The sequence below is a fragment of the Odocoileus virginianus genome, unplaced genomic scaffold (genome assembly GCF_023699985.2).
Source record: "Odocoileus virginianus isolate 20LAN1187 ecotype Illinois unplaced genomic scaffold, Ovbor_1.2 Unplaced_Contig_23, whole genome shotgun sequence".
NCBI classification, from domain to species: Eukaryota; Metazoa; Chordata; class Mammalia; order Artiodactyla; family Cervidae; genus Odocoileus; species Odocoileus virginianus.
In genome coordinates this window covers 945,848-971,369 of record NW_027224340.1, presented here as the reverse complement: position 1 = coordinate 971,369, position 25,522 = coordinate 945,848, and the positions used below count along the sequence as shown (strand labels likewise).

Below are 25,522 nucleotides of genomic sequence, written 5' to 3'. Positions count from 1 at the left end.
GGTCAAACAGGAGATGGCAAGAGTGAATGTCAACATTTTAGGAATCAGTGAACTAAAATGGACTGGAATGGGTGAATTTAACTCAGATGACCATTATATCTACTACTGTGGGCAAGAATCCCTTAGAAGAAATGGAGTAGCCCTCATAGTCAACAAAAGAGTCCAAAATGCAGTACTTGGGTGCAATCTCAAAAATGACAGAATAATCTCTGTTCATTTCCAAGGCAAACCATTCAGTATCACAGCAATCCAAGTCTATGCCCCAACCAGTGATGCTGAAGAAGCTGAAGTTGAATGGTTCTGTGAAGACCTACAAGACCTTCTAGAACTAACACCAAAAAAGATGTCCTTTTCATCATAGGGGACTGGAATGCAAAAGTAGGAAGTCAAGAGATACCTGGAGTAACAGGCAAGTTTGGCCTTGGAGTAACAAAATGAAGCAGGACAAAGGCTAACAGTTTTGCCAAGAGAACACACTGGTCATAGCAAACACCCTCTTCCAACAACACAAGAGATGACTCTACACATGGACATCACCAGATGGTCAATACCAAAATCAGGTTGATTATATTCTTTGCAGCCAAAGATGGAGAAGCTCTATACAGTCAGCAAAAAACAAGACTGGGAGCTGACTGTGGCTCAGATCATGAACTCCTTATTGCCAAATTCAGACTTAAATTGAAGAAAGTAGGGAAAACCACTAGACCATTCAGGTATGACCTAAATCAAATCCCTTACAATTATACAGTGGAAGTGACAAACAGATTCAAGGGATTAGATCTGATAGAGTGCCTGAAGAACTATGGATGGAGGTTCATGACATTGTACAGGAGGCAGTGATCAAGACCATCCCCAAGAAAAAGAAATGCAAAAAGGCAAAATGGTTGTCTGAGGAGGCTTACAAATAGCTGAGAAAAGAAGTGAAAGGCAAAAGGAGAAAAGGAAAGATATACCCATCTGAATGCAGAGTTCCAAAGAACAGCAAGGAGAGATAAGAAAGCCTTCCTCAGTGATCAATGCAAAGAAATAGAGGAAAACAATAGAATGGGAAAGACTAGAGATCTCTTCAAGAAAATTAGAGATACCAAGGGAATATTTCATGCAAAGATGGACACAATAAAGGACAGAAATGGTATGGACCTAACAGAAGCAGAAGATATTAAGAAGAAGTGGCAAGAATACACAGAAGAACTATACAAAAAAGATCTTAATGACCCAGATAACCATGATGGTGTGATCACTCATCTAGAGCCAGACATCCTGGAATGCAAAGTCAAGTGGGCCTTAGGAAGCATCACTACGAACAAAGCTAGTGGAGGTGATGGAATTCCAGTTGAGCTATTTCAAATACTAAAAGATGATGCTATTAAAGTGTTGCACTCAATATGCCAGCAAATATGGAAAACTCAGCAGTGGCCACAGGACTGGAAAAGGTCAGTTTTCATTCCAATCCCAAAGAAAGGCAATGCCAAAGAATATTCAAACTACCACACAATTGCACTCATCTCACATGCTAGCAAAGTAATGCTCAAAATTCTCCAAGCCAGGCTTCAACAGTATGTGAAAAGAGAACTTCCAGATGTTCAAGCTGGTTTTTAGAAAAGGCAGAGGAACCAGAGATCAAATTGCCAACATCTGTTGGATCATCGAAAAAGCAAGAGAGTTCCAGAAAAACATCTACTTCTGCTTTATTGACTATGCCAAAGCCTTTGACTGTGTGGATCACAACAAACTGTGGAAAATTTTTCAAGAGATGGGAATACCAGACCACCTTACCTGCCTCCTGAGAAATCTGTATGGAGGTCAAGAAGCAGCAGTTAGAACTGAATATGGAACAATGGACTGGTTCCAAATAGGGGAAGGAGTACGTCAGGGCTGTATATTGTCACCCTGCTTATTTAACTTCTATGCAGAGTGCATCATGCAAAATTTGCCAGGCTGGATGAAGCACAAGCCGGGAGAAATATCAATAACCTCAGATATGCAGATAACACCACCCTTATGGCAGAAAGCAAGGAAGAACTAAAGAACCTCTTGGTGAAAGTGAAAGAGGAGAGTGAAAAAGCTGGCTTAAAACTCAACATTCAGAAAACTAAGATCATGGCATCTGGTCCCATCAGTTCATGGCAAATAGATGGGGAAACAATGGAAACAGTGACAGGGGCTCTTTTTGGGGCTCCAAAATCACTGCAGATGGTGATTGCAGCCATGATATTAAAAGACGCCTTCTCCTTGGAAGAAAAGCTATGACCAAGCTAGACAGCATATTAAAAAGCAGAGATACCACTTTGCCGACAAAGGTCTATATAGTCAAAGGTATGGTTTTTCCCTTGTATGGATGTGAGAGTTGGACTATAAAGAAAGTTGAATACAGAGAGTTGATGCTTTTGAACTGTGGCATTGTAGAAGACTCTTGAGGGCATCCCTTGGACTTCAAGGAGATCCAACCAGTCAATCATAAAGGAAATCAGTCCTGAATATTCACTGGAAGGACTGATGCTGAAGCTGAAACTCCAATACTTGGCCACCTGATGCAAAGAACTGATTCATTGGAAAAGACCCTGATGCTGGGAAAGATTGAAGGCAGGAGGAGAAGGGGATGACAGAGGATGAGATGGTTGGATGGCATCACCAACTCAATGGACATGAGTTTGAGTAAGCTCCAGGAGTTGGTGATGGACAGGGAGACCTGGTGTGCTGCAGTCCATGGGGTCACAACGAGTCGGACACGACTGAGCGACTGAACTGAAGTGAGCTAAACTGAAACAGACTGAGAGGTGGGGACCTGCTCTCAAGACTGGGCTGGGCCGGTCCTCCGCGTCTGGGACCCCTTGCCCTCCCAGGCCACACCACACCGTCCCCCTCCCGGGCTCCTGCGCCGCACACATCTGCGCGGGAATGTTTAGGTAGACCTTGGCCTTTTAATTTCTGTTTCGAAGTGAAGCACCCGATGAGCAGAGGTTTTTAAAGTCGTCCGGGCCTCACAGTTTTCTCGGCTAGTCCTCGCGTTAAAGCTCATAAACGCCGCTTTCCCGAAGAGGCGTGGCGAGCGTTTCCTCTTGCTCGTTCTCTAGGTTCCTGGAGACTCGCTTCTCCCAGGCACTGTAATTCCCGATGACGCGATCCCAACGGCCTCGAAGGCGGAGCCCCAGGGAAGCCCCTCCGGCCCCTGCCCTGGTCCTGCGGCGATCACGGGCAAAGCCCGCCCGATCTGGGCTCGGCTCCCTCCCGGCCCCGCCCCACTCGCCCGGTCCGCGCGGTCCACCCCCTCCGCCCCCTCCCAGCCGGAAGCGTCCACCTCGGCGCTCGCAGCTGAGCTGGCCGCCCGGGCTGGACCTCGCCTCTGCCTCGCTGCAGTTCGGGTCAGAACTGTGTCCTTGGGTTCCTAGGGCTCGCTCCGCGCCGAAGGCCACGGGGTGCGTGGGTGTTCCCGGGAGCGGCCTCTCTCCCGGGGAAGAGGGGCGTGCCGGGCCTGGAGGCGGGCTGAGACGCCCCCACTGCAGACCTCAGGGGGCTTTCTCTTAATTGTGCTGGGAAAGGGGTGTCTAGTGTCCAGGCCCCCCCGCCGCCCACTGGAGACGGAACTCACCTCCAAGGGCTCAGATTCAAAGCCAAGTGTTAATCCTGATCCATCTCCCTACCCTTGGGGTCTTCCCCGCTCCCTTCCTGATGGCGTGGGGTCTCTGTCCTTCCAGGGGCCAAGACCCAGGCTGGGGAGCGTCTGGAGGGGTCACTTACCTCTTAACCGGGACCCTGAGCTGGAAAAACACTGAAAGGAAGAGGCGCTGGCAGTCTGCTCAACTTCTGCCAAGGCCGTCCCCTACCCCCTTCCCGGCGGACTCTCCCAGAGCCTCGCCCTGGACCCTGAAGGCCGCAGCACAGTGTCCCATCCGGCTTGTTCCTAGGTTACCGCTCTCTTGGCTGAGCCCCTGCCCCTACCCGGCCAGGCCACCAGAGGGCACAACTTCCTGCCCCGGCTTGCTGTTCCTTCTGCCTTGGAGCCCTCCCTGCTGAGCTCTGGAGATTTGGGGTGAGCGCCCCTTCTCTGGAGTACCAACGGGCTTGGGCTGTGTGTCTGACCCGCGGGTGAGCACTTCCTGCTCCCATTTCACAGATGGAAAAACAGGCACAGAGCGAGTTGTGCAAGGACTCCTGAAAGCACTGGGTCTGTGACTTGGGCCTTAGTGGGCTCTTCCCACCGTGTGTGCACTGCGTCTCTGGCAGAGGTCACACGAAGGGGGCCTGGCAGGAGGGATGCCCCAGCCCCACCCCAGTACCTTGTCCCTTGATCAGAAGCACAGCACTGATGGCGATCACCGTCGTGAAGGGGAGGATGGGCAGGAACGTGAGAGAGGTCCAGGAGAGCCTGTATATCCAGTGCGTCCTCTGGCTGAGGTCAAGCCCTGGAGACCCCGGACCTGACTGTTCTCTCGCCCTGGGCAGGCCCCCAAGTCTGTCCCCTTCCCTAGATCTCCTTTTGGGGCTACCTGCCACCCTGCCCTGCCACACCCCCAACCTGAGCTGGCCCTGGGCTGGGCACTCAGGACCCTTCCCCAGGTGGCCTCCCTGGACAGCCAAGTACCTTGGAACCGGTGCCAGACCCACACCAGGCTCATGGTCAGCCCCAGCTGGAAGGACCAGATCCAGGCCACAACATGGGTCAGCTCCCACAGCCGCGGCTGCCTCTGAAGGAAGCGCCCTCCCCAGACATACGGAGCCGTGAGGGACACACAGCCGCGAGGGACACAGCTGCATATCACCCGATTCCCAGGAGCCACACGGGCAGAAGCCGGCAGGAGCCCTGGGTCCACATGCGTGCGCTCGGAGCACACAACGGCAGGTCGGGGCCCTGGGGCGATGCTGCCATGGTGACCCAGGGCCCTGGCCTGCTCAGGGTCAGTGGGTCACAGCTTTGGGGAGAGGCCTCGTTGGAGCCCAGGGCCTGTGGCTTGGTCCTTGGTCCCCCCTGAGTGGCCAGGCCAGGGTGGCTGGGGCTCAGGGTATGATCCAGGTTGGTCTATGCGCTCCCCCAGGGTTGCTCGCCTACCTCTGTTTGTGAGGAAGAGGATGACAAACAGAAGGATGCCCAGACTCCAGAGCCCTGCGCAGGCCCCGATGGCAGTGCCAGCACCCACCTGCACAGGCTGGTTCAGAGACACCCCTGAGAGACAGTCAGGAGGGACGTCCCCTGTTTGAGTCTGGACACATGATCTAGAGACAAGTCCATCTACAACCCAAAGGCGCCCTCCTAGGAGAGGCCCAGGCAGCTGCCTGGGGTGACCTGGGGTACCTGGGTCCATAGCCCTCGCTGGGAGCGGGAGAGGAGAGCCCAGCTTGGAGTCCCAGGTGCTGGGGAGCACCGCAGGTCCTGCTGCTGCAGGCTCAGGCTGCTCTGGGGACAGGATGGGCGGTAGGCTCCACCGCAATGCAGATGGGGGCGCAGCTGGTATCTACTCAGACTTGGACACTGAGGGGCAGCAAGGGTGGGGCCCACACATGGACTGTGACACACAGGACGGGCGGGGCCCACATGGACTGTGACACTCTGCCGTCCGAGAGGCAGGCTCTCTGAGTGAGTCTGGTCTCCAGGGTGTTAAGGAGGGTGGAGACCGTGAAGCAGGAACTTCAGGCCAAATCATCTCGACCTGGGGGTTTGGCCTGCCATGTGCTCACTCCCCCCAACTGTGGGTTTCCTGGATGAGGCCCCCCAAACCACATGTGATTTCCTCATGGGTCAGCTAAAAGTTCAATGCATGGTCCACTTTTTCTTGAATGCATAATAAATACCCTAAATCAATAATGCATTCAGGACAAACCTGAAGGCATGCAATAAAACTGTCAACTGACACTTGATGAGAAAATAAAAACTTCTTGACAAAATTTATATCTGCAAGGATATTTAAACAAGAGGAAAATGGACTGGGTGTAAATAATGGCCCCAAGAGAAAACACATAATAGCAGATTTTAAATGAGCAAGTGGATGAGTCAAATGACCACTGAAAAACTGATGTAATAATTAAGTGAATGTAATGAAGTTCACGCTGCAGAATTCTTTTTTGCTGAAATTCACTCATTTGGGGCCGATTCTGCTTAATGGCCACGTTCTCAGTGGGAGAATGGCAGGGCTGAGACTGCCTTTGACTGTGGGTTCCAGGGAGGCGGCAGGGAGAAGAGGGGCTGGCCTACCGACCAGTGGCCAGTGGTGCCCACTGCCCTCCGCAGCTGTGTGGGACTGCTCCACGCCCCACCCCTGGTCCTGACTCGTTGATGAGTTTACGAGGCTCCTGCTGTCCACTTGCTGTTCCTGCTGCCCACCGGTGGGGAGTACCTAGCTATGCCTCCTGCCCGGCTCATGGCCCCGTTCCCCACCTCAGACCCTCCACAGTGAGTCTAGCTCTCGTCCCTTTCAGCCTGTCCAAGTGGTTGTCAAGCCCTTCTTTTCCTGCTCTTCTCTGTCCTTGTAGGCATAGAGCTTTTCACTTTATTTGTTATTGATTATATCTGGGAAATATTCCCACTCATTCAGTGAATTTTCCATTTCATCTAAGTTATCAAGTATCTTGTGGGAGGTTGTTGACAATAAATCCTTATTTTCTGGTCAATGCTTGAAGGATTTGGTAGGAATATAGTCTTTCACTCCTGATACTAGTACTCTTTTAGTTCTTCAATTGCATCTTTGTTTTCTATGGTCTGTATCAGTTTTCTTGATTATAAGATGTCAATAATATGAAACCATTTTTAATGTAATAGAACATTTAATTGCATCCATTTCCCATCAATGCCCAAGTCATTTAATGATTTATGTCAGCTATTTCCATTGGCAGGGGCTTTTCCACTAAAGGCCCCTGTGGTTTCCCGAGACCACGTTTCTCACCAGATTCTGTTCATTTCCAGCCTGAAGAGTCACCGTGTCTGTGTGGCAGCCCTGAGCTTGCTATTCTAATGTTTTAACACTGAGTTCTGCTTTAACCACAGTCAGTTTCTCATGTGTAACCTGTGCTATATGCTTTCTATGTGTGTTATTCAATCAGTCGTGTCCAATTCTTTGTGACCCAATAGACTGTAGCCTGCCAGGCTCTTCTCCTCTGTCCATGGGATTCTCCAAGCAAGAATACTGGAGTGGGTTGCCATTTTCTTCTCCAAGGGATCTTTCTGACCCAGGAATTGAACCTGAGTCTCCTGCACTGCAGGCAGATTCTTTACCATTTGAGCCTCCAGGGAAGCCCATGTTTTCTATATGCCGCACTTTTAGGGATTGGTTCAAGAACTCTAGATTGGCTTTTCCCCGCCTTGCGTACATTAATGATGTCATTGCTTTTTCTTCTGGCTTGGATTTTTTTTCTTCTGATAAAAACTCTACAGTCATGCTTATTTTTTTGTTCCTCTGCATGTAAATCTCTTTGGTTATTTTAAAAATTGTTTCTTTATCACTGCTTTTCATCAATTTAGTTATGAATTCTTTGTGTTTTTCCTAGTCGGGCTTCATTTAATTTCCTGAATCTGTGAATATATAATTTTTTCTTTAAATTTGCAAAAATTTCAGCCATTACTTTCTCAAACATACTTATTGCACGCCCCTTTTGGTTGACACTATCCCTCAAGTCATTAATCTTTTTTTTTCCCTCTGTGGTTTCAGTTTGGGTAGCTTTTATTGCTGTGTCTCTGAAATCACTGATCATTTTTTTCTACTATATTCATGTTTTCTCTATGTCCAGGAGCATATTTATAATAGCTTTTTGAAGTGCATCCGTACTCAGTCATATCCAACTCTTTTCTGGCCCCGTGGACTGTAGCCTGACAGACTCCTCTGTCCATGGAATTCTCTAAGCAAGAATACTGGAGTGGTTGCCATTCCCTTTTCCAGGGGATCTTCCCAACCCAGGGATTGAACCCAGATCTCCTGCATTACAGGCAGATTCTTTACCAACTGAGCCACCAGGGAAGCCCTTCTGTGTTTATAGAGTTACATATTCTGAGTATTTCCTTTAAGTGGAAATCATTAAATATGTGACCTTTTGTATCTGATTTATTTCACTTAGCACTGTGTTTCCACATTGTAGCATATACCATTACTTAAATCCTTTTTATGGATGAATTATATTCCATTGTCTGTATAGATGTCATTTTCTTTATCCATTCATCAGTTGATGGATATTTGGGTTGTTTCTACCTTTTGGCTTTTGTGACTAGGCTGTTGCAAAAACTCATGTACAAAAAAAAAAAAAAAAAAAAAAAAAACTCATGTACAAGTATTTGTTTGAATATCTGTTTTCAATTATTTTGGATATATACTCAGAGGTTTCTCAGGTGGTGCAATGGTAAAGAATCTGCCTGCCAATGCAGGAGATGCAAGAGATGTGGGTTCGATCCCTGGGTCAGGAAGATCCCCTGGTGCCGGGAGCCAACACACGAGACCCTACCCATGACAAGGCCATGAGGGAGAAAACCTGACGGGCAAGGCGGATCAGGTTTTCAGGGGTTTCGAAAAGGTCAGCTCACGAGACCCTACCCCTAACAAGGCCAGAAGAGAGGGAGCCTGACAGGCAAGGCGGATCAGGTTTTCAGGGGTTTCGAAAAGCTGCCCCCGGCGCTCACCTTAAAGATGATATCTGTCTTTCTGATGCCTGCCTCAATGGACTACTCCCTAATTTCTCTGACACAGGCAGGAAGGCCTTCCCCGATCTCTTCCCAAATAAGAATCAATTTAGAACTTTAATCAATAAGTTTCCCAGGTGGTGGTATTTTATGAGATTATTCAGGGTGAAAGGAGTGTTTTAATTTAAACTCCTTTGCTGGTAGTTTGTTAGCCAAATGCATTTATACCCTGGTACTAATATGCATGATTGCTTATAATATCCTAATCATAAAATAACATAAAGAACCTGATTATATAAAGACCCTAATAGACATAGGGGTAAAGGGGTAAAGGAGTCCTATTAGAAAACATAAGAAAAATTATTCTATAGGTGGTTATTGGGTTGAGATTTGCTTGCTGTGTTTTGCTTGCTGTGTTTTTGCTTTTAATGTGCTAAGGTTGTGTTATAGAAACCATTGTTAATATAGTTAAAGATCTAGAGAAATAAGGACTTAGCCCTAGTGTGGTAACAATGAGATGGTTGTTAATTGTCAGCCAGGAGTGCTAGGCAGAAGCTGCCTCACCAAAGTCGCAGAGTCAGTGTGGGGTAAACTTCTTAGATAAACGCAACTGACAACTTCTGCAGAAGGATTAATTTTTGTATTAACAAGGTTATACTTCTACTCTGTACTGTTGCCCTATGAGACTGCTACCTTTCAGTTAAGGTCACCATAGAAACAGAAAATAGGTTTACATTCACCATACCTGCATAAAATGTTAATAGGCCCCAAGGCCAGAAGATAATGTATAAGACCCTCATAAACAAAGAAGTATGCAGAAAACACCCTGGTTTCGTGAAGAACAAGCTGATGAAATGTTATACTATCTTGCCCTTAGAAATGTACTAACTTAGGGTATAAAAGCTATGGTAAAAAATAAAGCAAAAAAAAAAAAAGCATTGCCAGACTCTGCACCCCCCGTCTGGTCACACTGGTCACACTCTCTCTCTCTCTCTCTCTCTCACCAACGCTGTTCATCCTGAGGGTATCCCCTGGATCCTGCCTAGGCTGGACCCCGGCACCCTGCAGTAGGAAACAGCAACCCACTCTAGTATTCTTGCCTGGAAAATTCCATGGATAGAGGAGCCTGGCAAGCTAAGAATTGGACATGACTGATCAACTGAGCACGCACACACACACTTATACCGAGAAGTGGAACTGCTGGATCATATGGGAATTCTATCTTTTTTGGTGGGGGGGGCGGGCGGAATTCTATCTTTAACTTATTGAGGACTTGCCAGTTTCCACAGTAGCTGCACTGTTTTACATCCCACCAGCACCTTCTGAGAGTTCTGATTTTTCTCCATCCTTGCCAAGACTTCTGTTTCATTTTGCAGTCAGCCTAGTGGGCAAGTGTGACCCCACGTGTCGTGACTGCATCTCCCTGATAGTTAACAATGTTGAGCATCTTTCCCTGTGGTGCTGACCATTGGTACATTTTCTTTGAAGGTGGGTCTATTCAAGTTTTTGTCCATAGTTTTCTGGTTTGGTTTTGTTTAAATTTTATCTATCTATCTTTGACTGCTGGGTCTTCACTGCTGCATGAGGGCTTTCTCTGGTTGCAGAGAGCAGGGGCTACTCTCTAGCTGCAGTGTACTGGCTTCTCGCTGTGGTGACTTCTTTTGTTGTGGAGCATTTCACTAGTTGTGGTTCGTGGGCTCTCTGAGCTCAGGCTCACTAGTTGTAGCACTCAGACTTGGTTGCTCCAAGGCATGTGGGATCTTCCCAGACCAGGAATCAACCCATGTCTCCTGCATTGGCAGGCAGATTCTTTACCACTGAGCCACCAGGGAAGCTCCTGTCCATAATTTTAATTGGGTAAGTCTAGTAACTATTTATTGGGTGCTGGATATTGTGAATTTTATGCTACTGAGTATTGTTTTGTGCCTGTTTCCCTTTAAAGAGTGTGGACATCCTTGGCAGCCTGTTACACTAAACAGCCTGTATCATCTTGTTCTCTTTGAGGCTTTCTCTCCACACTCATGATGGGTGCAGAATAACCTTTAGTTGAGAGCTAGTTCAGTCGCCTCACTGAGGCCATGACCCGCCTGGGGTTTCTCCTGAATGTTCTCATGTCCACCCTGGCTGCTCAGCATTAAAGATGTCCTCTGCCTATATGAAATCTGGACTCTTCAGCTCCTCCCGCCCCCCCACTCCCCGTTCTATGCTTGGACTTGCCGGGGTCGAGCCCCAGCAGGATTCAGGGGGTACCCTCAGGATGAACGGTGTCGGCGAGAGAAGACACGTGAGACCAGCCTTGATAGGGCCAAGTCTGCGAGGGGGTGGGGGGAGAGAGAGAGAGAGACCAGACGGGGGGTGCAGAGTCTGGCAGAGTCTGGCAATGCTTTATTTTTTACCATGGCTTTTATACCCTAAATTAGTACATTTCTAAGGGGAAGATAGTTTAACATTACATCAGCTTGTTCTTCACGAAACCAGGGTGTTTTCTGCATACTTCTTTGTTTATGAGGGTCTTATACATTATCTTCTGGCCTTGGGGCCTATTAACATTTTATGCAGGTCAGGTGAATGTAAACCTATTTTCTGTTTCTATGGTGACCTTAACTGAAAGGTAGCAGTCTCATAGGGCAACAGTACAGAGTAGAAGTATAACCTTGTTAACACAAAAATTAATCCTTCTGCAGAAGTTGTCAGTTGCGTTTATCTAAGAAGTTTACCCCACACTGACTCTGCGACTTTGGTGAGGCAGCCTCTGCCTAGCACTCCTGGCTGACAATTAACAACCATCTCATTGTTACCACACTAGGGCTAAGTCCTTATTTCTCTAGATCTTTAACTATATTAACAATGGTTTCTATAACACAACCTTAGCACATTAAGAGCAAAAACACAGCAAGCAAATGTTAACCCAATAGCTACTTTTAGAATAATTTTTCTTGTGTTTTCTAATAGGGCTTCCTCACCCCCCGAAGGGCTCTATGTCTATTAGGGCCTTTATATGATCAGGTTCTTTATGTTATTTTATGATTAGGGTATTATAAGCAATCATGCATATTAGTACCAAGGGCATAAATGCATTTGCCAAACAAACTAAAATACCAGCAAAGGAGTTTAAATTAAAACACTCCTTTCACCCTGGATAATCTCATAAAATACCACCACCCGGGAAACTTATTGATTAAAGTTCTAAATTGATTCTTATTTGGAAAGAGATCGGGGAAGGCCTTCTGCCTGTGTCACAGAAATTAGGGAGTAGTCTATTGAAGCAAGCATCAGAAAGACAGATATCATCTTTAAGGTGAGCGCCGGGGGCAGCTTTTCGAAATCCCTGAAAACCTGATCCGCCTTGCCTGTCAGGTTTTCTCCCTCATGACCTTGTCATGGGTGGGATCTCATGTGTTGGCTCCCGGCATGGACTCTTGGAAATTTCTCCATCTTTGCCCTGATGTGGTGCTCAGCAAGAGAACTAAGAGGCTCTCATCTGGTCTGATTTGCTGAGAGCACAGTCCTGCGGCACTGGTTGTCCAGTGTTTGCAGTCACGTGGTTCACATACTTGTTGTCCAGTTTCCTAGCTCTTCATTGATGAAGGGCATGAATAGTCCAGTCACTTCCTCACAACCAGAATAAAAGTCTCTCATCTCTTTTTTGTTTCTTTTTCTCATGTTTATCCCCTCCCCCTTCAACTTTATATTGAGATACAACTGAAGTATAATAAACTGCGCATATTTGAAGTGTACAGTTTCAACTGTTTTGACATATGTGTTAAATGTCTGAAACCATCACCAGGCTTGAACATTTCTATCACCTCCTAAAGTTTTCTTGTACCACTTGCAATGCATCTCTCCCTCCATTCTACCACAAGGCTATCAGGGATCTGTAGTTGGCATTTTCTAGAATTTAGTACAGATGGCACCATACAGTTACTCTTTGAGAGAAGATCTGGCTTCTTTAATCAGCATAATGATTTTGAGCTTCATCCATGTTGTGTGTATCAGTAGTTGTCCTTTTGTTTTTCTGAGTAATATTCCACTGTGTGGTTATACCATGTTTTGTTTATCTATTCCTGTTTCAAATGTTGGCAGCAACATTCGAGTTGTTTACAGTTTGGGGCTGTTACAAATAAAGCTATGTACGTGGGTGTGTAACTCGACGCATGTTTTCATTTCTCTTGGGTGACTACCACCGGAAGATGCCCGAGTCACGCTAAATTTAAGTTAAACTTTTTAAGAAACGACCAAATATTTTCCCAAAGTGGCTGTAGCGTTTTACACGTTGGGGATGACACGGCCCCTGCTCCCAAATACCTCCGGAGAGGAGGTCTGCGAGTGACACGTTACCCTTTGGTACCGCCTTAGCAAGCCCGGAAGAAGGCAGGGAGGGAGGCCCGGCTGTGGGCACCGCACGTGCAAAGGCCCGGGGTGGGCAGAAGGCTCCTTGGGCGCAGGTGCGGCGGAGGTGGGGAGGGGAGGGCAGAGAGAGGACCTTCTCTGGCTCGGCCGGGCGGAGGGCGGGGCTGCCGGGAGGGGCTCCTCGGCGGCCCCGGATGGGGCGGGATTTGGGCGGCCGACGGCGCTCCGTCGGTTCCCAAGGCAACCGGGCTCAACAGTTGGAGCCCCACGGTTGTCTGGAGGCTTCCTGGTTCCCGTTTGCCAACATGTGCGCCGCCGAGGTGGATCGCCACGTTGCCCAGCGATACCTGCTCAAGCGGCGGCTCGGGAAGGGGGTGAGCTCGAGAGGCGCCCGGGCGTCCGCGGAACATGCAGGACGTGGGTAGGGCCGGTCAGAGGACTGTGGCCGTCCACGCTACAGGGACTCCTGCGCTGGGGTCCTGCCTCCTCCATGAGCTGCAGGTGTGCCCCATTTCCCACAACAGGGCACCCTACTCTCAGGGAACTTGTCCCCTGGCTCTGGGAGGCGGCTGAGAGCCGGGCCCCCCAAGGTCTCAGGTCTGAACTAGACCCCCCGGCTCCCGCTGTCCCCACCACCGTCTCAGGCTCCCGGCTGCCTCTCCCGGTGTCCACAGTGCGACACAGGCGCTGAGGGGGGCAGACCCCTGCCCAGGAAGGGCCTGAGCCAGTGAGCGGGGTGGGCGTGGCTGCTGGTCAGAGTCCCTGAGACCCCGAGTGTGTTTGTGACTGTGGGCGTGGGAGAGCAGCTCGGACTGTGTGAGAGTACATGTGTCACGGCGGGTCACGGGGTGTGTGCAAGTGTGAGACGCAGAGCAGAGAGAGTTGCCCATAGTGCGAGCAGGCATGCAGAAGCCCTGGGGCAAGGACATGCTGGGCTGCTGGGAAGGAGCAGAGCTGATGTAGCTGGACAGGAGACTAGGGGGACAGTCTGGGAACGTGGGGATTTGGGGAATGCTGCCCTGCAAGGACTTCAGCTCCTGCTGTGAGTGACACGGGGAGAGGAGCAGCCTTTGGTACCATTTTACAAGGCCAGGCTGCCCGCTCTGCTGAGGATGCCCTGTGGGAGTGGGTCGGGGAGAGAATTTAAGTGGATTCTTAATTTAAGAATTAAGTGGATCAGGGCAGTGATAGGGCTGGAGGTGGGAGAGGCTCAGACCAGGGTGGAGGGACAGAGGGGAGAGGAAGTCTTCAGATTCTGATGAATTCTGAAGTTGGAGTCAACAGGATCTGCGGACAGGCTGGATGGGGTACACGAGAGTGGGATCAGGGTGCCTGCAAGGGTGAAAGTCTGTCGGAGAAGGGACCCACCCAGGAACTCCCTCCCATTCCACAGTCAGGACCTGCCACCCCACATCCCCCTGGGGCCTCCCCAGAGGCCCCCTCTCTTGCCTCTAACCCCGGTTGCTTCCAACAGCCTCCTCTGGAGGCCTGCAGCTTTGGGGGCTTCCCCTTTCTGGAAGCAGAGTGGGAAGGAGGAGGCTCGTGTCTGCAGGAGGCGGTCTGGTGGAGCTCTGTGCCCAGCAGGCTGACCACTGTCCTCCTCAGGCCTATGGCATCGTGTGGAAGGCGGTGGACCGGAGGACTGGCGAGGTGGTGGCCATCAAGAAAATCTTTGATGCCTTCAAGGATAAGACGGATGCCCAGGTAAGTGAGTGGGGAAGAGAGTGGTGTGGGAAAGGATGAGGCAGGGCTGTGGGGTGGCCCCCCGCTGCCTTGTGTCAGAAAGGTACAACTGGAAATGCAATCACAGCAGGTTTCTGCATTTCTCAGAGCACCTCCCCCTGCAAACCCAGGATCCAGGAGGTGTGCGGGCACTGAGCGTCCGTCCCTTCACATCCTTTCTAGACAGGGGCTTCCTTTTTGCTCCACACACACACTTGTGTTTCTGTCTCCTTCCAGAGGACGTTTCGGGAAATCATGCTTCTCCAGGTGAGTGGCCAGGCCATCTACCTGCTGCTCCTGGTGCTGTTTCTCCAAAGCAAGGGAAGCCTGGCCCCTGGCCCCCAGGGCACAGCCCCCTGCTCTTTCCCCAGGAATTTGGGGACCATCCCAACATCATCCGCCTCCTGGATGTGATTCCGGCAGAGAACGACAGGGACATATACCTGGTGTTTGAGTCTATGGGTGAGTGAGGCCTCCCTCAGACCCCAGTCCCACTTTGTCCAGGCCCAGGACCACCCCCGCCCGCCCACATCGCAGTGTTTCCTGCAGTGGCTGGTGCGCTCAGCAAGGGCAGAGTCCCTTGGAGCTGGAGAGTGTCAGCCCCCAAGGCCTGGTGGCAAATACCTTGATCCCCGCCTCTGCGAGGTTTTGCAGCTACGTGTCCTTTTTTCCTGCTCATTTGATAAAACAAAGGCATCATGAAATAAAGAATAAAAACAATTCCACAAACTTTGTTTGCTGTGCTGACAAAGACAGTAGGCAGGCTTGAGAGGCGGGCAGGGGCTCCCTGGCTGCGCTTGTGCCCAGCACGTGCTGGCGAGGCCTGGGTCTGTGAGAGCTGAGGAGCCCCTGCGGGGGTGCAGAGTGGGCCCGCCTGGCCCACCCCCCCAGGCCCGCCAGACTGACCCGCAAGCCCCTCCAGACACCGACCTGAATGCCGTCATCTGCAAGGGCACACTGCTGAAGGACACCCACAAGCGCTACATCTTCTACCAGCTGCTGCGGGCCACCAAGTTCATTCACTCAGGGCGAGTCATCCACCGGGACCAGAAGGTACCACCCACGCCCATCTACTGAGCTCCACGGCCCAGCCGGCGGCCCAGTGGGTGCACTGGGTCCTGGAGCCCCAGCCTGGTCAGCCTGCAGCCTGCCTCTTCGCCCCTAGCCATCCAATGTTCTCCTGGATGCCAGCTGTTTGGTGAAGCTCTGTGACTTTGGCCTGGCTCGCCCCCTGAGCGGCCTCCCTGCGGTGCCCGAGGGCCATGCCCTGACGGAGTATGTGGCCACGAGATGGTACCGGGCTCCAGAGGTGTTGCTGTCTTCCAGCTGGTAACAGCGAGCGACCTGCCCTCATCCTGCCCCACCTCCCCCTGCAAGGTCTGGGCCCCTGCGCCCCCCTGCCCAGCCAGGGCCCTTGGCCTTCTTGCCCCTAGAGTCCCAGACCCCCCTCGAAGTTCCTCCTCCCACCTGTGCCTCGGCCTCTGGGGTCCCCCCTCCAGCTCCACCCCCCTCCCCTCACCAGGTACACCCCCGGGGTGGACATGTGGAGCCTGGGTTGCATTCTGGGGGAGATGCTGCAGGGGCGGCCCTTGTTCCCTGGCACGTCCACCCTCCACCAGCTGGAGCTCATCCTGGAGGCCATCCCGCCACCGTCCAAGGAGGGTGAGCGTGTGGGTAGGCGGCTGCTGGCACACAGCTGTGGGGGAACGGCGCCTCATGGACCAGGACTGCATGGGAGGACAGCGGGGAGGGGATGGGGCTGGGAATGGCAGGGAGGCGGGATGAGCAGGGTCCAGAGGCCTTGGCAAGCCTGGAGGGGCAAGCTCTGCAGGGTGGGCCCAGGGAAGGGCTGCTGGGGCTTCTGCCAGGGACACGGGGCCCACGAGGGCCAGGCAGTGCCCATCGAGCATCCACCCGGGGCGGGACAGCAGCACGAGCTCTGTGGAGGGGCGACAGTCAGTGTGCTGCCAGGGGCCGGGTGGGGCGCAGCGGAGAGACAGGCGGAGCGGCTGGAGGGGCAGCCCGCAGCCCTTCCTTCCTGGGGGTGGCAGTGTGGAGGGCAGTGTTGGGGAGCCCTGTTCTCTCCCCAGTCTGCTCTGGGGGAGAGGGCAAGGCGCTCCCCATGGAGGTGGGGGGTACATGTGTGCACATGAGAGCACGCGGCACGTGGAGAAGGTAGGTGTGTAAGGACAGGCGCACATGTGGGTGCACTAGTGGTGGTGCACGACCTGGTTTTCGGGGTTTGAGCCCCGCCAGAGAGCCGAGACCCTGCAGAGGAGGTTGCGCCACAGGCCAGAAGCAGTGGCCACCCACCTCCCTGCGCTGCCAGGCCGCCCACCTTCCTGACTCCTGAGCACCCTGCCTTCTCCCCTTACTCCCAGACCTCCTGGCGCTTGGCTCTGGCTGCAACATCTCAGTTCTGCAGCACCTGGGGTCCCGGTGAGTGCGAGGGCTTCAGGGGCCCCCAGTGTGCTCCCTGCAGCCTTCAGGGCCAGCGAATGTCAGCTTCGTGAGCCCTGCCCTCCTGACCACAGTCCTGAACCGGGAAACTGTTAGTCAGCCTGAAATGAGGAGACCCCAGGGTGGGCCCCGCTAGCGCTGGGAGAGCAGCAGGAACCACCCCAGGCATCAGACAGCAGGGGTCTGACGACCTTCCCTGGCGCCCGAGGGTGATGCAGGGGACAGGAAACCAGGGGATGGGTGGAAGTTGAAACCCTAGCAAGGGGCGCAGATGTGGACATGGGGCTGGGGGGGCCAGACCCTGGAAGCCCTGACGAGCCAGCCTCCCACAGGCCCAGGCAGACACTAGATGCCCTCCTGCCCCCCGATACCCCTCCAGACGCCCTGGACCTCCTCTCACGACTCCTGGTGTTTGCCCCGCACAAGCGGCTCAGCGCAGCCCAGGCCCTGCAGCACCCCTACGTGCAGAGGTAGAGGCTGGGGGTGGCGGTGGCTGCAAACCTCGGAGGGGCTCTCCTGAGGCAGCCCGGCCCCGCTGCCCCAGCACCCGCCTGGCTGGCTCCCTGCAGGTTCCACTGCCCGGCCGGTGAGTGGACGCTGGGGGGTGCCGTGCAGCTCCCGGTGCAGGAAGGAGCCCAGCTCTCAGCCGCCGACTATCGCCGCCGCCTCTATAAGGTGCTCTGAGATGCCACCCGGTCACTCGGCCCCGAGGCCTCCTCTGCGCAGCGACCCCGCCCCCACTCCAGCACCCTCTGAGCGCCCCTCCGCTCTCGCAGATGATCTTGGAGCGCAAGGGCCACGGCCACCTCCCGAAGGAGACGGGTCTGGGGGACAGCCCCCCAACCCCCGAGCCGGAGGCCCAGCTGCCCTTGGGCTCGCCTGCGTGGAACCCCGGAGGCCGGCCTCGGAGTAACCCCGGCCACCGCCCTGTGCACGGTGCGTGGTCTGACGGCCGATGTGTGGGGCCACCAACCTCCAGCAGCGCCGGACTCCTGACCCCGGGGTTTGGTCTCCCGACCCCACAGATGCCCCCGGCAGAGCCCAGGACCCTCCCAGGCAGAACTCAGCCCCCCTGCACCAGCCTCTGCCCCCAGCAGGTCCTGGGAGAGGGGCGAGGCCCGGCGGGGCGACGTCATCCTTGTGGGTAGGTCGTGGTGGGGGCGCAGCAGGACCGCTCCCACTGCTCGTTTACACGGGCGCCGGTGACGCTGCCACTCGCCCCTTCCCAGGTGAAGCCCAGCGCAAGGGAGGCGGTGCCCTCGTTGACCTCGCAGGCCGCCGCCCAGGTGGCCGTCCGGGCCCTGATCAGGAGTGACCGGATCCCGGACCGCGGTGCGAACGCGCCCGGCGCGCCACGGGTGAGTCCGCGCGTCCCGCGCCCCGTCCCCACCCCCCACCCCCTTCCCCTCCGCCGGCCGCTCCCGGTGCCGGGCGCTCCTCCACGGTCCTCGATCCTCATCTGTGTGCAGGTTCCTCCTCGACCTCCGGGGGCGGCCCGGCCCAGTCGGAGGATGTTCGATGCCTCGGCAGCGCAGGGGGCCCAGGGGGCCACGCGGGCCGCGCTGGGGGGCTATTCCCAAGCCTACGGGACCGTCTGCCTCTCGGCGCTGGGCTGCCTGCCCCTCCCCCCGGGGACCTCGGCGCCTGAGCCGCCCTGCGGGTCTTCAAGCGGACCTCCCCGGTGCCCAGCCCCGCCCCACTCCCTAGGTTGCCCCTCCTCCGGCAGGTTCCCGGGCCCAAGCCCCCGGTGCTCTCCACCTCCCTTTTCCCCAAAGCACCCTCTCCTGGCCACATTTAAGCCCCAGGCCGCCGAGGTTCACACCCAATCTCTATCACTTCCTCCAATAAAGTTCTATCTGTCCCCCACCCGCCTGCCCATCTGTCACCCTCAGCCAGGGTCTGCCAGCGAGGCTGCACCAAACCTTTTCCCTTCTGGAGGACAGAGCCCTTGAGAGGCCTCCAGGCTGCCATATGCTGTCACCTGGGCTCCGGTCTGCTCAGTGTCCAGCACTTTCTATCTTAAGGCTGCCTGGGGGTTGCCTTGGGGTCACCTCTGTCCACAGCATCCAGGGCCTGCCTGGTGCCTGAGCACCTCAGGTCCCAGCTGGGGGTGCTGCAGGAGCGAGGTGGTCCCCACGGTGATCCTGCCTGGGAGGGTCTTGTTCAGTGCATGTTGCCGGGCTGCAAGCCACCGTGTGACCACACTTGTGGCCCTGAGCCACAGCAGGAAAGGGGAGAACGTGGGACACTGCCCCTGACTGCAGTCAGTCACGCCCCACCAACACGGTGACAGGCGCTCGGTCTGTCTCCAGACCTTGGCTGGGGAAGAGGAGAGCAGCTGTGAATGTCTTGTGGGGCTCAAGGCTTCCTCCCCTGGTATCACCAGGCAAAGCGCCCAGAGTGAGCCCAGACTAGGGGTGTGGGACTGAGGAGTGGGAGGGTCCCAGCCAGCACTGAGGTATCTCCTGGTTCCATGCACACCTCATACTGTCCCCACCCTCGGCAGTGGTCAGGACGCAGGGAGGCCACTTTTCAGTGCCTGGTTGGAGGTGTTCCTGGCCCAAGGGCTTTTCAGCCAGGAGCAGGTGGCTCCGCCCTACTGTGAAGACATCAGCTGCTGCAGGGGAGGGAGAGGAATGGATCCAGGAGAGCTGGGCAGGGGGTGACCCAGACCTGGCAGCTACTCAGAAGGCAGAACAGGGCTTGGGGAAGGCCAGGGAGGGGCCGTGGTTCTGACTTGCAGGCGAGCCAGTCATGAGATGGGGCTGCCTAAAGGGGCAGCTTTTTGCATTTTTAGAGCCTGAGGTATAGCTCAAGCAATGAATACAGGGGACCCATAGGGCTGCAGAATGAATGCCACTGCCCAGAAAGGGGCAGGGCACCCAAGAAGCCCTGAGTGCAGAGGTGGTGCTGTAAGACTGGAGGGTCTGGGAGGCCCAGGCAAGTAGACAAATGGCTGCTTGGCACCCGGGCCAAGGGCAGCCCCAGGTTGATGGGAACTTCCAGAAGAGGCTAGGAAGTGTCTGCTGGGCTTGGCAACCAGGGGTTTGCCAATGGGCTGTGCCTACACAGAGGGCCGGTGAAGTGAGGCCTGTCACGGAAAGTGGCTGAGAGGTGAAAGGGGTTTATGGTGGTTAGAAGATGTGGGTAGAGGTGGTGGCAGTATAGATGGGGAGGGGTCTCTAGTCCACCCCACAGGGATGGATGGTGGTGTCCAGAGAGAAACCTGAGACATTAATAGGGCTAAAGGCTACAATTATAACTGGGTGATGTTATGTATATGTATTTGGGAACATGACAGAATATTTCGTGTGTTTTTTTTTTATTAACACCAAAATGTGCAGAATCACATTTGAGGTGAGGTCTTATTAAGCATGACGTGGAGGACGCAGATGGGAGGGTCCGAAGGCCTCGGGTCTCTCCCTGGGCAGAACCTCCACTTCCTGCGAGGGCTCTCCGTCAGCGACAGGCCCAGCCTGGTCTGCTCAGAACAGCTGCACACCAGGCCAGGCCAAACCAAACGTGTCAGCAAGCACATCGAGGACCAGAGATGCTCCGGCTCATCCGGCTCCCCAGAGGCCTTTTCCATTCGAACCAAAGTCTCTGCTGTCACCCCACCTGGGTGGTGGCTTTGGTGACGAGACCACGGGCCACCAGGGCGCAGGGGCTCAGTCAGGACTGTGGCCACACCCAACAGTCCCCAAAGAGCAATTAGGCTTTCCTATACTTAAAAAAAAAAAAAAAACTATTTAAAAAGAAATAGCACAAACACTAATTTAACAATACCAGCACCTATGGTGGGGGGAGGGGTGGCTTTCAAAGCATTTGGTGCCAAAATGAATCATTCCAGATCAGTTACTGTCTGGAGGTGAAAAAAAAAGATACAAGCAAGCTAAATGGGGAACCTTGGACAGATTTTTGGGGGGCTGGTGACAAAGGGGAAAGGATGCACAAGAGGGTGGAGTCTGGGTCTGCTGGGCACCTGCAGGGCAAGGACCACTTAGATGAGGGACTGAGGTGCAGAGGTCCCACGTCAGGGACACTGAGACCCCTCAGAGCAGCGTGCCGGGGCTCAGGAGCCATCGCACGCCGTCCTCTGCCCTCACAGGACAAGGCTCCACATCCAGCCCTTTCTGCAGCGTGGCTGCAGATGGACCTGGGAACACGTGTCTGTCAGGAATGCTTCGTGAGGCCAGGGCCTCCCATCACCCACTGGGCTGTTGTGCCACAAAGCCCGGTTCTCGCCCTTGCAGGGTGCCGGCCAGGGCCTCCCATCACCCACTGGGCTGTTGTGCCACAAAGCCCGGTTCTCACCCTTGCAGGGTGCCGGCCAGGGCCTCCCATCACCCACTGGGCTGTTGTGCCACAAAGCCCGGTTCTCGCCCTTGCAGGGTCCGGAGGGAGGGAAGGAGGGACGTGCTGGGGAAAGGGCAGGAAGTGAGCCCTAAGACTGCAGGTGCAGAAACAGGCCCTGAGAAGATGAAGGCCTAGAGAGGAGGGGGCTGCCAGGCAGTGGACAGGGGCGGCACAGCCAGGCCATGAGCAGAGGGGACTCCTGAGACACAGAAGCCCTGAGACATGTGGACCCCAGAGTATGGGGGCCTAAGGCACAGAGAGATGGGGGAAAACAGATGCCTAAGAAGGGGGAGGCTGAGGCTCCAGAGGCGGAGGTGTGAAGGGCCAGAGCTGGGGTGGTAAGGCAGCGGGCAGCTGGGGCTGAAGCTCTAAGGGAGGAGAGACCCAGGGGCACGAGGCCGGCAGGGCCGCTGGCTGAGCCTCAGGTGGAGCGGAGCTCTGGCTGGCCCAGCCGGTTCCCTGGGCTTTGGCTGAGGGCCAAGTGTTCTGCCCAGCAGGCACCTCGGCCTGGGCTGGAAGGCCAGGTGACTCACTTCTTGCTTTTGAATGTACCCAGGATCTTGGGCATGAACTTGCCCACCTTGCTGTCCCTGGCGTCCTCCTCGGCTGGGCCCTCCGCTGCCCCGGGAGCCCCCGGCTCCTCCTTTTTGCAGAAGACCTCGAAACGGCTGTAGACACGCTTCTCTTTGCGCATGCTCTCCATGCGGCGCAGGAGCCGGTCGCGTTCCTCTGCACTGGCAGGCAGTGTGCGGCTCAGCCGGCCTTGGGTCCCCAGGCTGTCCGAGCGGAAGATGGCCGAGCACTTGTCCTTGTCGGACATGTCAGGGGCCAGGCTGCCGGCCGCTGGCGAGCGACCCAGCTCTGGGCTGCTGTGGGCCGGGGTCGGGCCTGGGGCAGGGACTCCGCGATGCTTCTGGCCGTGGGCGCTGATCTGCTCCAGGATGGCTTTTGTGTCGTCCCGCAGGTTGCTGCTGTACAAGGCATTGGCTGTGGCTGAAGACACGCGCGCCCACGGGCCCCGCTCCTCTGCAGCCACCTCGGTGCTGTCAACCCGGCCTAGGGACGGCCGCTGGGGGCTCTCAGGCTGCCCGTTCTCCTGCGGCATCGGAAAGCTGCCCTCATCCTCTGCCCGCCGCTCACCCTTGGGGCTCAGCAGCTGCCGCAGTCGCACGGAGCCTTTGCGCAGGACCTCCATGGGGCCGCCAACCGCCTCCTCTGTGGGCCCTGCCTTCGGAGACTCCCCGGAGAAGGGAAGGGTGAGGCTGCCCCTGCGCTCAGGCACAGGGGGCACAGGGCTGCCCCTGCGCTCTGGAACAGGAGGCACTGGGCTGCCCCTGCGCTCAGGGTAGACAGAAGTGGGGCTCCCCTTCTGCTCAGTAAATCCAGCGGTGGGGCTGCCTTTACGGGCGGGAAGCCCAGGAGTGGGACTCCCCTTGCGCTCAGGGTAGGCTGAGGTGGGGCTCCCTTTTGGCTCAGACTGGTGCCCCCCAGGCCCCTCTGGTGGGGGGCTGTCCTGCCCTTGCGGGGAGGTGGAGTGGCCCTGGGCAGACAGGAAGCGGGAGGGCAGCCGGTCCGTGCCACTGCTGCCCCGGCCCAGCGTGTCCAGCAGCTGGGTAGCGGTGAGAGTGGCAGCTCCGGGTTGTCGCTCCGCCTCCTGATGCAGCTGCTGTGCAAAGGACTCACGCAGGTCCAGCAGGCAGCTCTCCAGGCTGCGGTGTTCACTGCTACCGCCGCCGCCAGGCGCAGACACCTCCTCCCTCCACGCCTGGGACACGACAGCCTTGCTATGGCTTGCGACTGTGACTGCTGTCCCCACGCCACCAGGGTCTCGAGAGGGGCCCTTGTACTTCTCCAGGAGCTCGGCCACCTTGGTGGAGGTAGCGGAGCGCACGGCTTCACCACCGGACCCCAGCATCTCGCTGAGCGTCTGCTCCTTGTGCAGCAGCTGCGCCTTCTCCGTGGAGGCCCCCGCAGCTCCGCCCGCGCCCTCGCCCTGTGAAGCGCTGAAGATGAGTGAGGAGCGCAGCCGGGAGCTGCGCTGGATCAGCGGGTTCAGGCGTGAGCGGAAAGAGTCCTGCTTGGCCAGGCCCGCCTCCTCCGGGCCCTCGCGCTCCGGGCAGTCGCCGCCACCGCTGCCCGAGCCCGGCACTAGGCCCTTGCCTGGGAAGGGCGCAGGCACACGGAAGGCCGAGGGAAGCAGGTCCCCAGCGGTCGCCCGACCCCCAGAAACCAGCACGTCATCGTCATAGGCCTCGGCCTCCATGGGTGCAGGCAGGCCCTCGTCTCCAGCGTCCTCGCTGTGACAGCCGCTCAGGTAGGAGGCAAGGCGCCAGTGCCGCAGTCCGGCCCGCCCCTCGGGCCCACCCCTGCGCTCCGGCTCGGGCTGGGGCGCCGTCTCAGGGCCTAGCCTCGTCACTGCTTGGCAAGGGAAGCGCTGGCCCAGGTTGGGACGAGGGGCCCCGCCGGGTTCCAGACCGTGGGGCCCGGGCCCGAAGGCGGGGTCTGAGCCATGGCGCACCTCCCGCGAGGCACTGGATGGCACGTAGTCCAGCCGCTGGTGTCCGTCCAGGCCGAGCTCCGGAAATCGTGGCCCGGTGCCCAGTGTGAATTCGTCGTGGTCGGGGAAGCCAGGACGGCTGGCACGAAGCTTCTCGAACAGGCCTTGTGGGCGCGCCGGAGCAAGCTGCGGGTCCCACTGGTAGTGCTGTTGGTAGAGCTGGTCGCGGTGGAAGTGGCTGGTCTGGAAGCGGAGGTCATCGCCGTGGCTGAGGAACGTCTGCCGTGATACCTGCCGTGCGGCCGCCAGGTTCTCCACGGCGCCCGCACCGTCGGCGGCCGCATAGCTGTACCTCTTAAAGGCGTCCATCTCTAGGTGCCGCGCCTGAAAGAAGCCCCGCGGACCCGAGAGCTCCCCACCTGGCCCAGCCTCTGCGTCCAGCCTACGCGACAGCGGCCGCAGCCCCGCGTGCGGCTCCAGGGCGCCCCCGGGCATCCGTGAAGACTCCTCTCGGCGAAAGGCCGACAGAAAGTGGCGGTCGGGGTCGAGGAAGGAGGGGAAGCCCAGGCCTTCTTCCCGAGGTGGTGGGAACAGGAGGTGGGCGCGTTTGGGGAAGGAGAAGGGGGTAGGAGCCCCGGGTATCTGGCCGCCCATGAGCGGCCCAGCCCCTGCGTATGGAGCCAGGGCATAGGCGTCCATGCGGGCCAGTGCTCCGGGCGAGGGTATCAGCGGCTCGGATTGTGCGAAGAGAATGCGGAATTCCTCATCGAAGCTGGAGACCAGCTCGCCCTGGAACACGTGTACCAGACTCCGGTGGATCTTCTCGAAGGACCACATAAAGCTGGGAAGGGGGTGGGGCCAGTCAGAGGGAAGGCCAAGACTGGGGGCGGGGGGCGAGCGGGGGCGCGCGCCGAGGGACCATCTTATGATAAAAGGGGCGGGGCCGGGTGGGGAGGGGCGTGGCCAAGCACATTAGGGTTAGGGCCCTACAGGAGGGCTTCTGGAAAGGAGGCCCTCGAATAGGGAGGCAAGGGGCTAGGCGCACCTGTAGCTCCCACTCATCACCACGGCACAATCCACCAAGAGGAACTTCTCCTTTACGTGGCCCTTGAAGGACTTCCCAGTGCGGCAGTAGTAGGTGGGGCCGGCCACAGTGCGCACGCGCAGGAACTGGGGCGGGAGAGGTGTTAGGGCTCTGCAGAGGGGCCTCACTGCGCCCCTCCTGGTCATCCCCTCCCGCCCTCTGGCCACTCACGTCCACATGGTGCAGGTTGACCCGGCACTTGTCGGCCATGTCCAGGAAGTGCTGTGCATTCATCTCGTCTAGGAGGATGTAGACTGGGACGCGGCGCGCAGCGGCCTCCAGCACTTCACTGAGAAGGTCCACATCGGTGAACATGTCCATCACCACAGCCACCACCTGCAGGGGTGAAGCAGGGACAGAGGCCCGAACCCTCAGCTGTCCCCACCATTCTCTAGCCATACCTTCATGCCCTCCCCACCCCCTGGGCGCAGGGGCAGGTTATTGCTGAATGCCCACA

At 55.8% G+C, this 25,522-nt stretch overlaps 2 protein-coding genes across 5 annotated transcripts in view; one reads left to right on the top strand and one right to left on the bottom strand.

The window, feature by feature from the left end:
• Positions 1-9,849: 9,849 nt before the first annotated feature.
• On the top strand, positions 9,850-20,250 carry MAPK15 (mitogen-activated protein kinase 15). Of its 4 annotated transcripts, none has more exons than XM_070464359.1 (14): positions 9,850-10,084; positions 14,552-14,650; positions 14,906-14,935; positions 15,040-15,130; positions 15,591-15,721; positions 15,834-15,997; positions 16,191-16,330; positions 17,050-17,107; positions 17,461-17,598; positions 17,698-17,803; positions 17,905-18,064; positions 18,154-18,272; positions 18,358-18,486; positions 18,598-20,250. In XM_070464359.1, the coding sequence occupies exons 3-14, from the start codon at positions 14,924-14,926 to the stop codon at positions 19,078-19,080; spliced, it is 1,731 nt and encodes a 576-aa protein (XP_070320460.1). In that variant the 5' UTR covers positions 9,850-10,084; positions 14,552-14,650; positions 14,906-14,923; the 3' UTR covers positions 19,081-20,250. The 4 variants fall into 4 exon arrangements, with proteins under 4 accessions (XP_070320460.1, XP_020739232.2, XP_070320458.1 ...); XM_020883573.2 differs by lacking the exon at positions 9,850-10,084 and adding an exon at positions 13,150-13,320 and having other exon boundaries at positions 18,598-20,248; XM_070464357.1 differs by lacking the exon at positions 9,850-10,084 and adding an exon at positions 13,166-13,447 and having other exon boundaries at positions 18,598-20,249.
• A 183-nt stretch (positions 20,251-20,433) lies between these two features.
• FAM83H (family with sequence similarity 83 member H) overlaps positions 20,434-25,522 on the bottom strand; it is a 9,523-nt gene continuing 4,434 nt past the window's right edge. The window contains exons 3-5 of the mRNA XM_070464334.1: positions 25,237-25,401; positions 25,027-25,151; positions 20,434-24,822 (exon numbers count right to left, since the gene is read on the bottom strand). Coding sequence (XP_070320435.1) covers positions 22,014-24,822; positions 25,027-25,151; positions 25,237-25,401 — 3,099 coding nt within the window. The 3' untranslated portion in view covers positions 20,434-22,013. The remainder of the gene's footprint in view (positions 24,823-25,026; positions 25,152-25,236; positions 25,402-25,522) is intronic.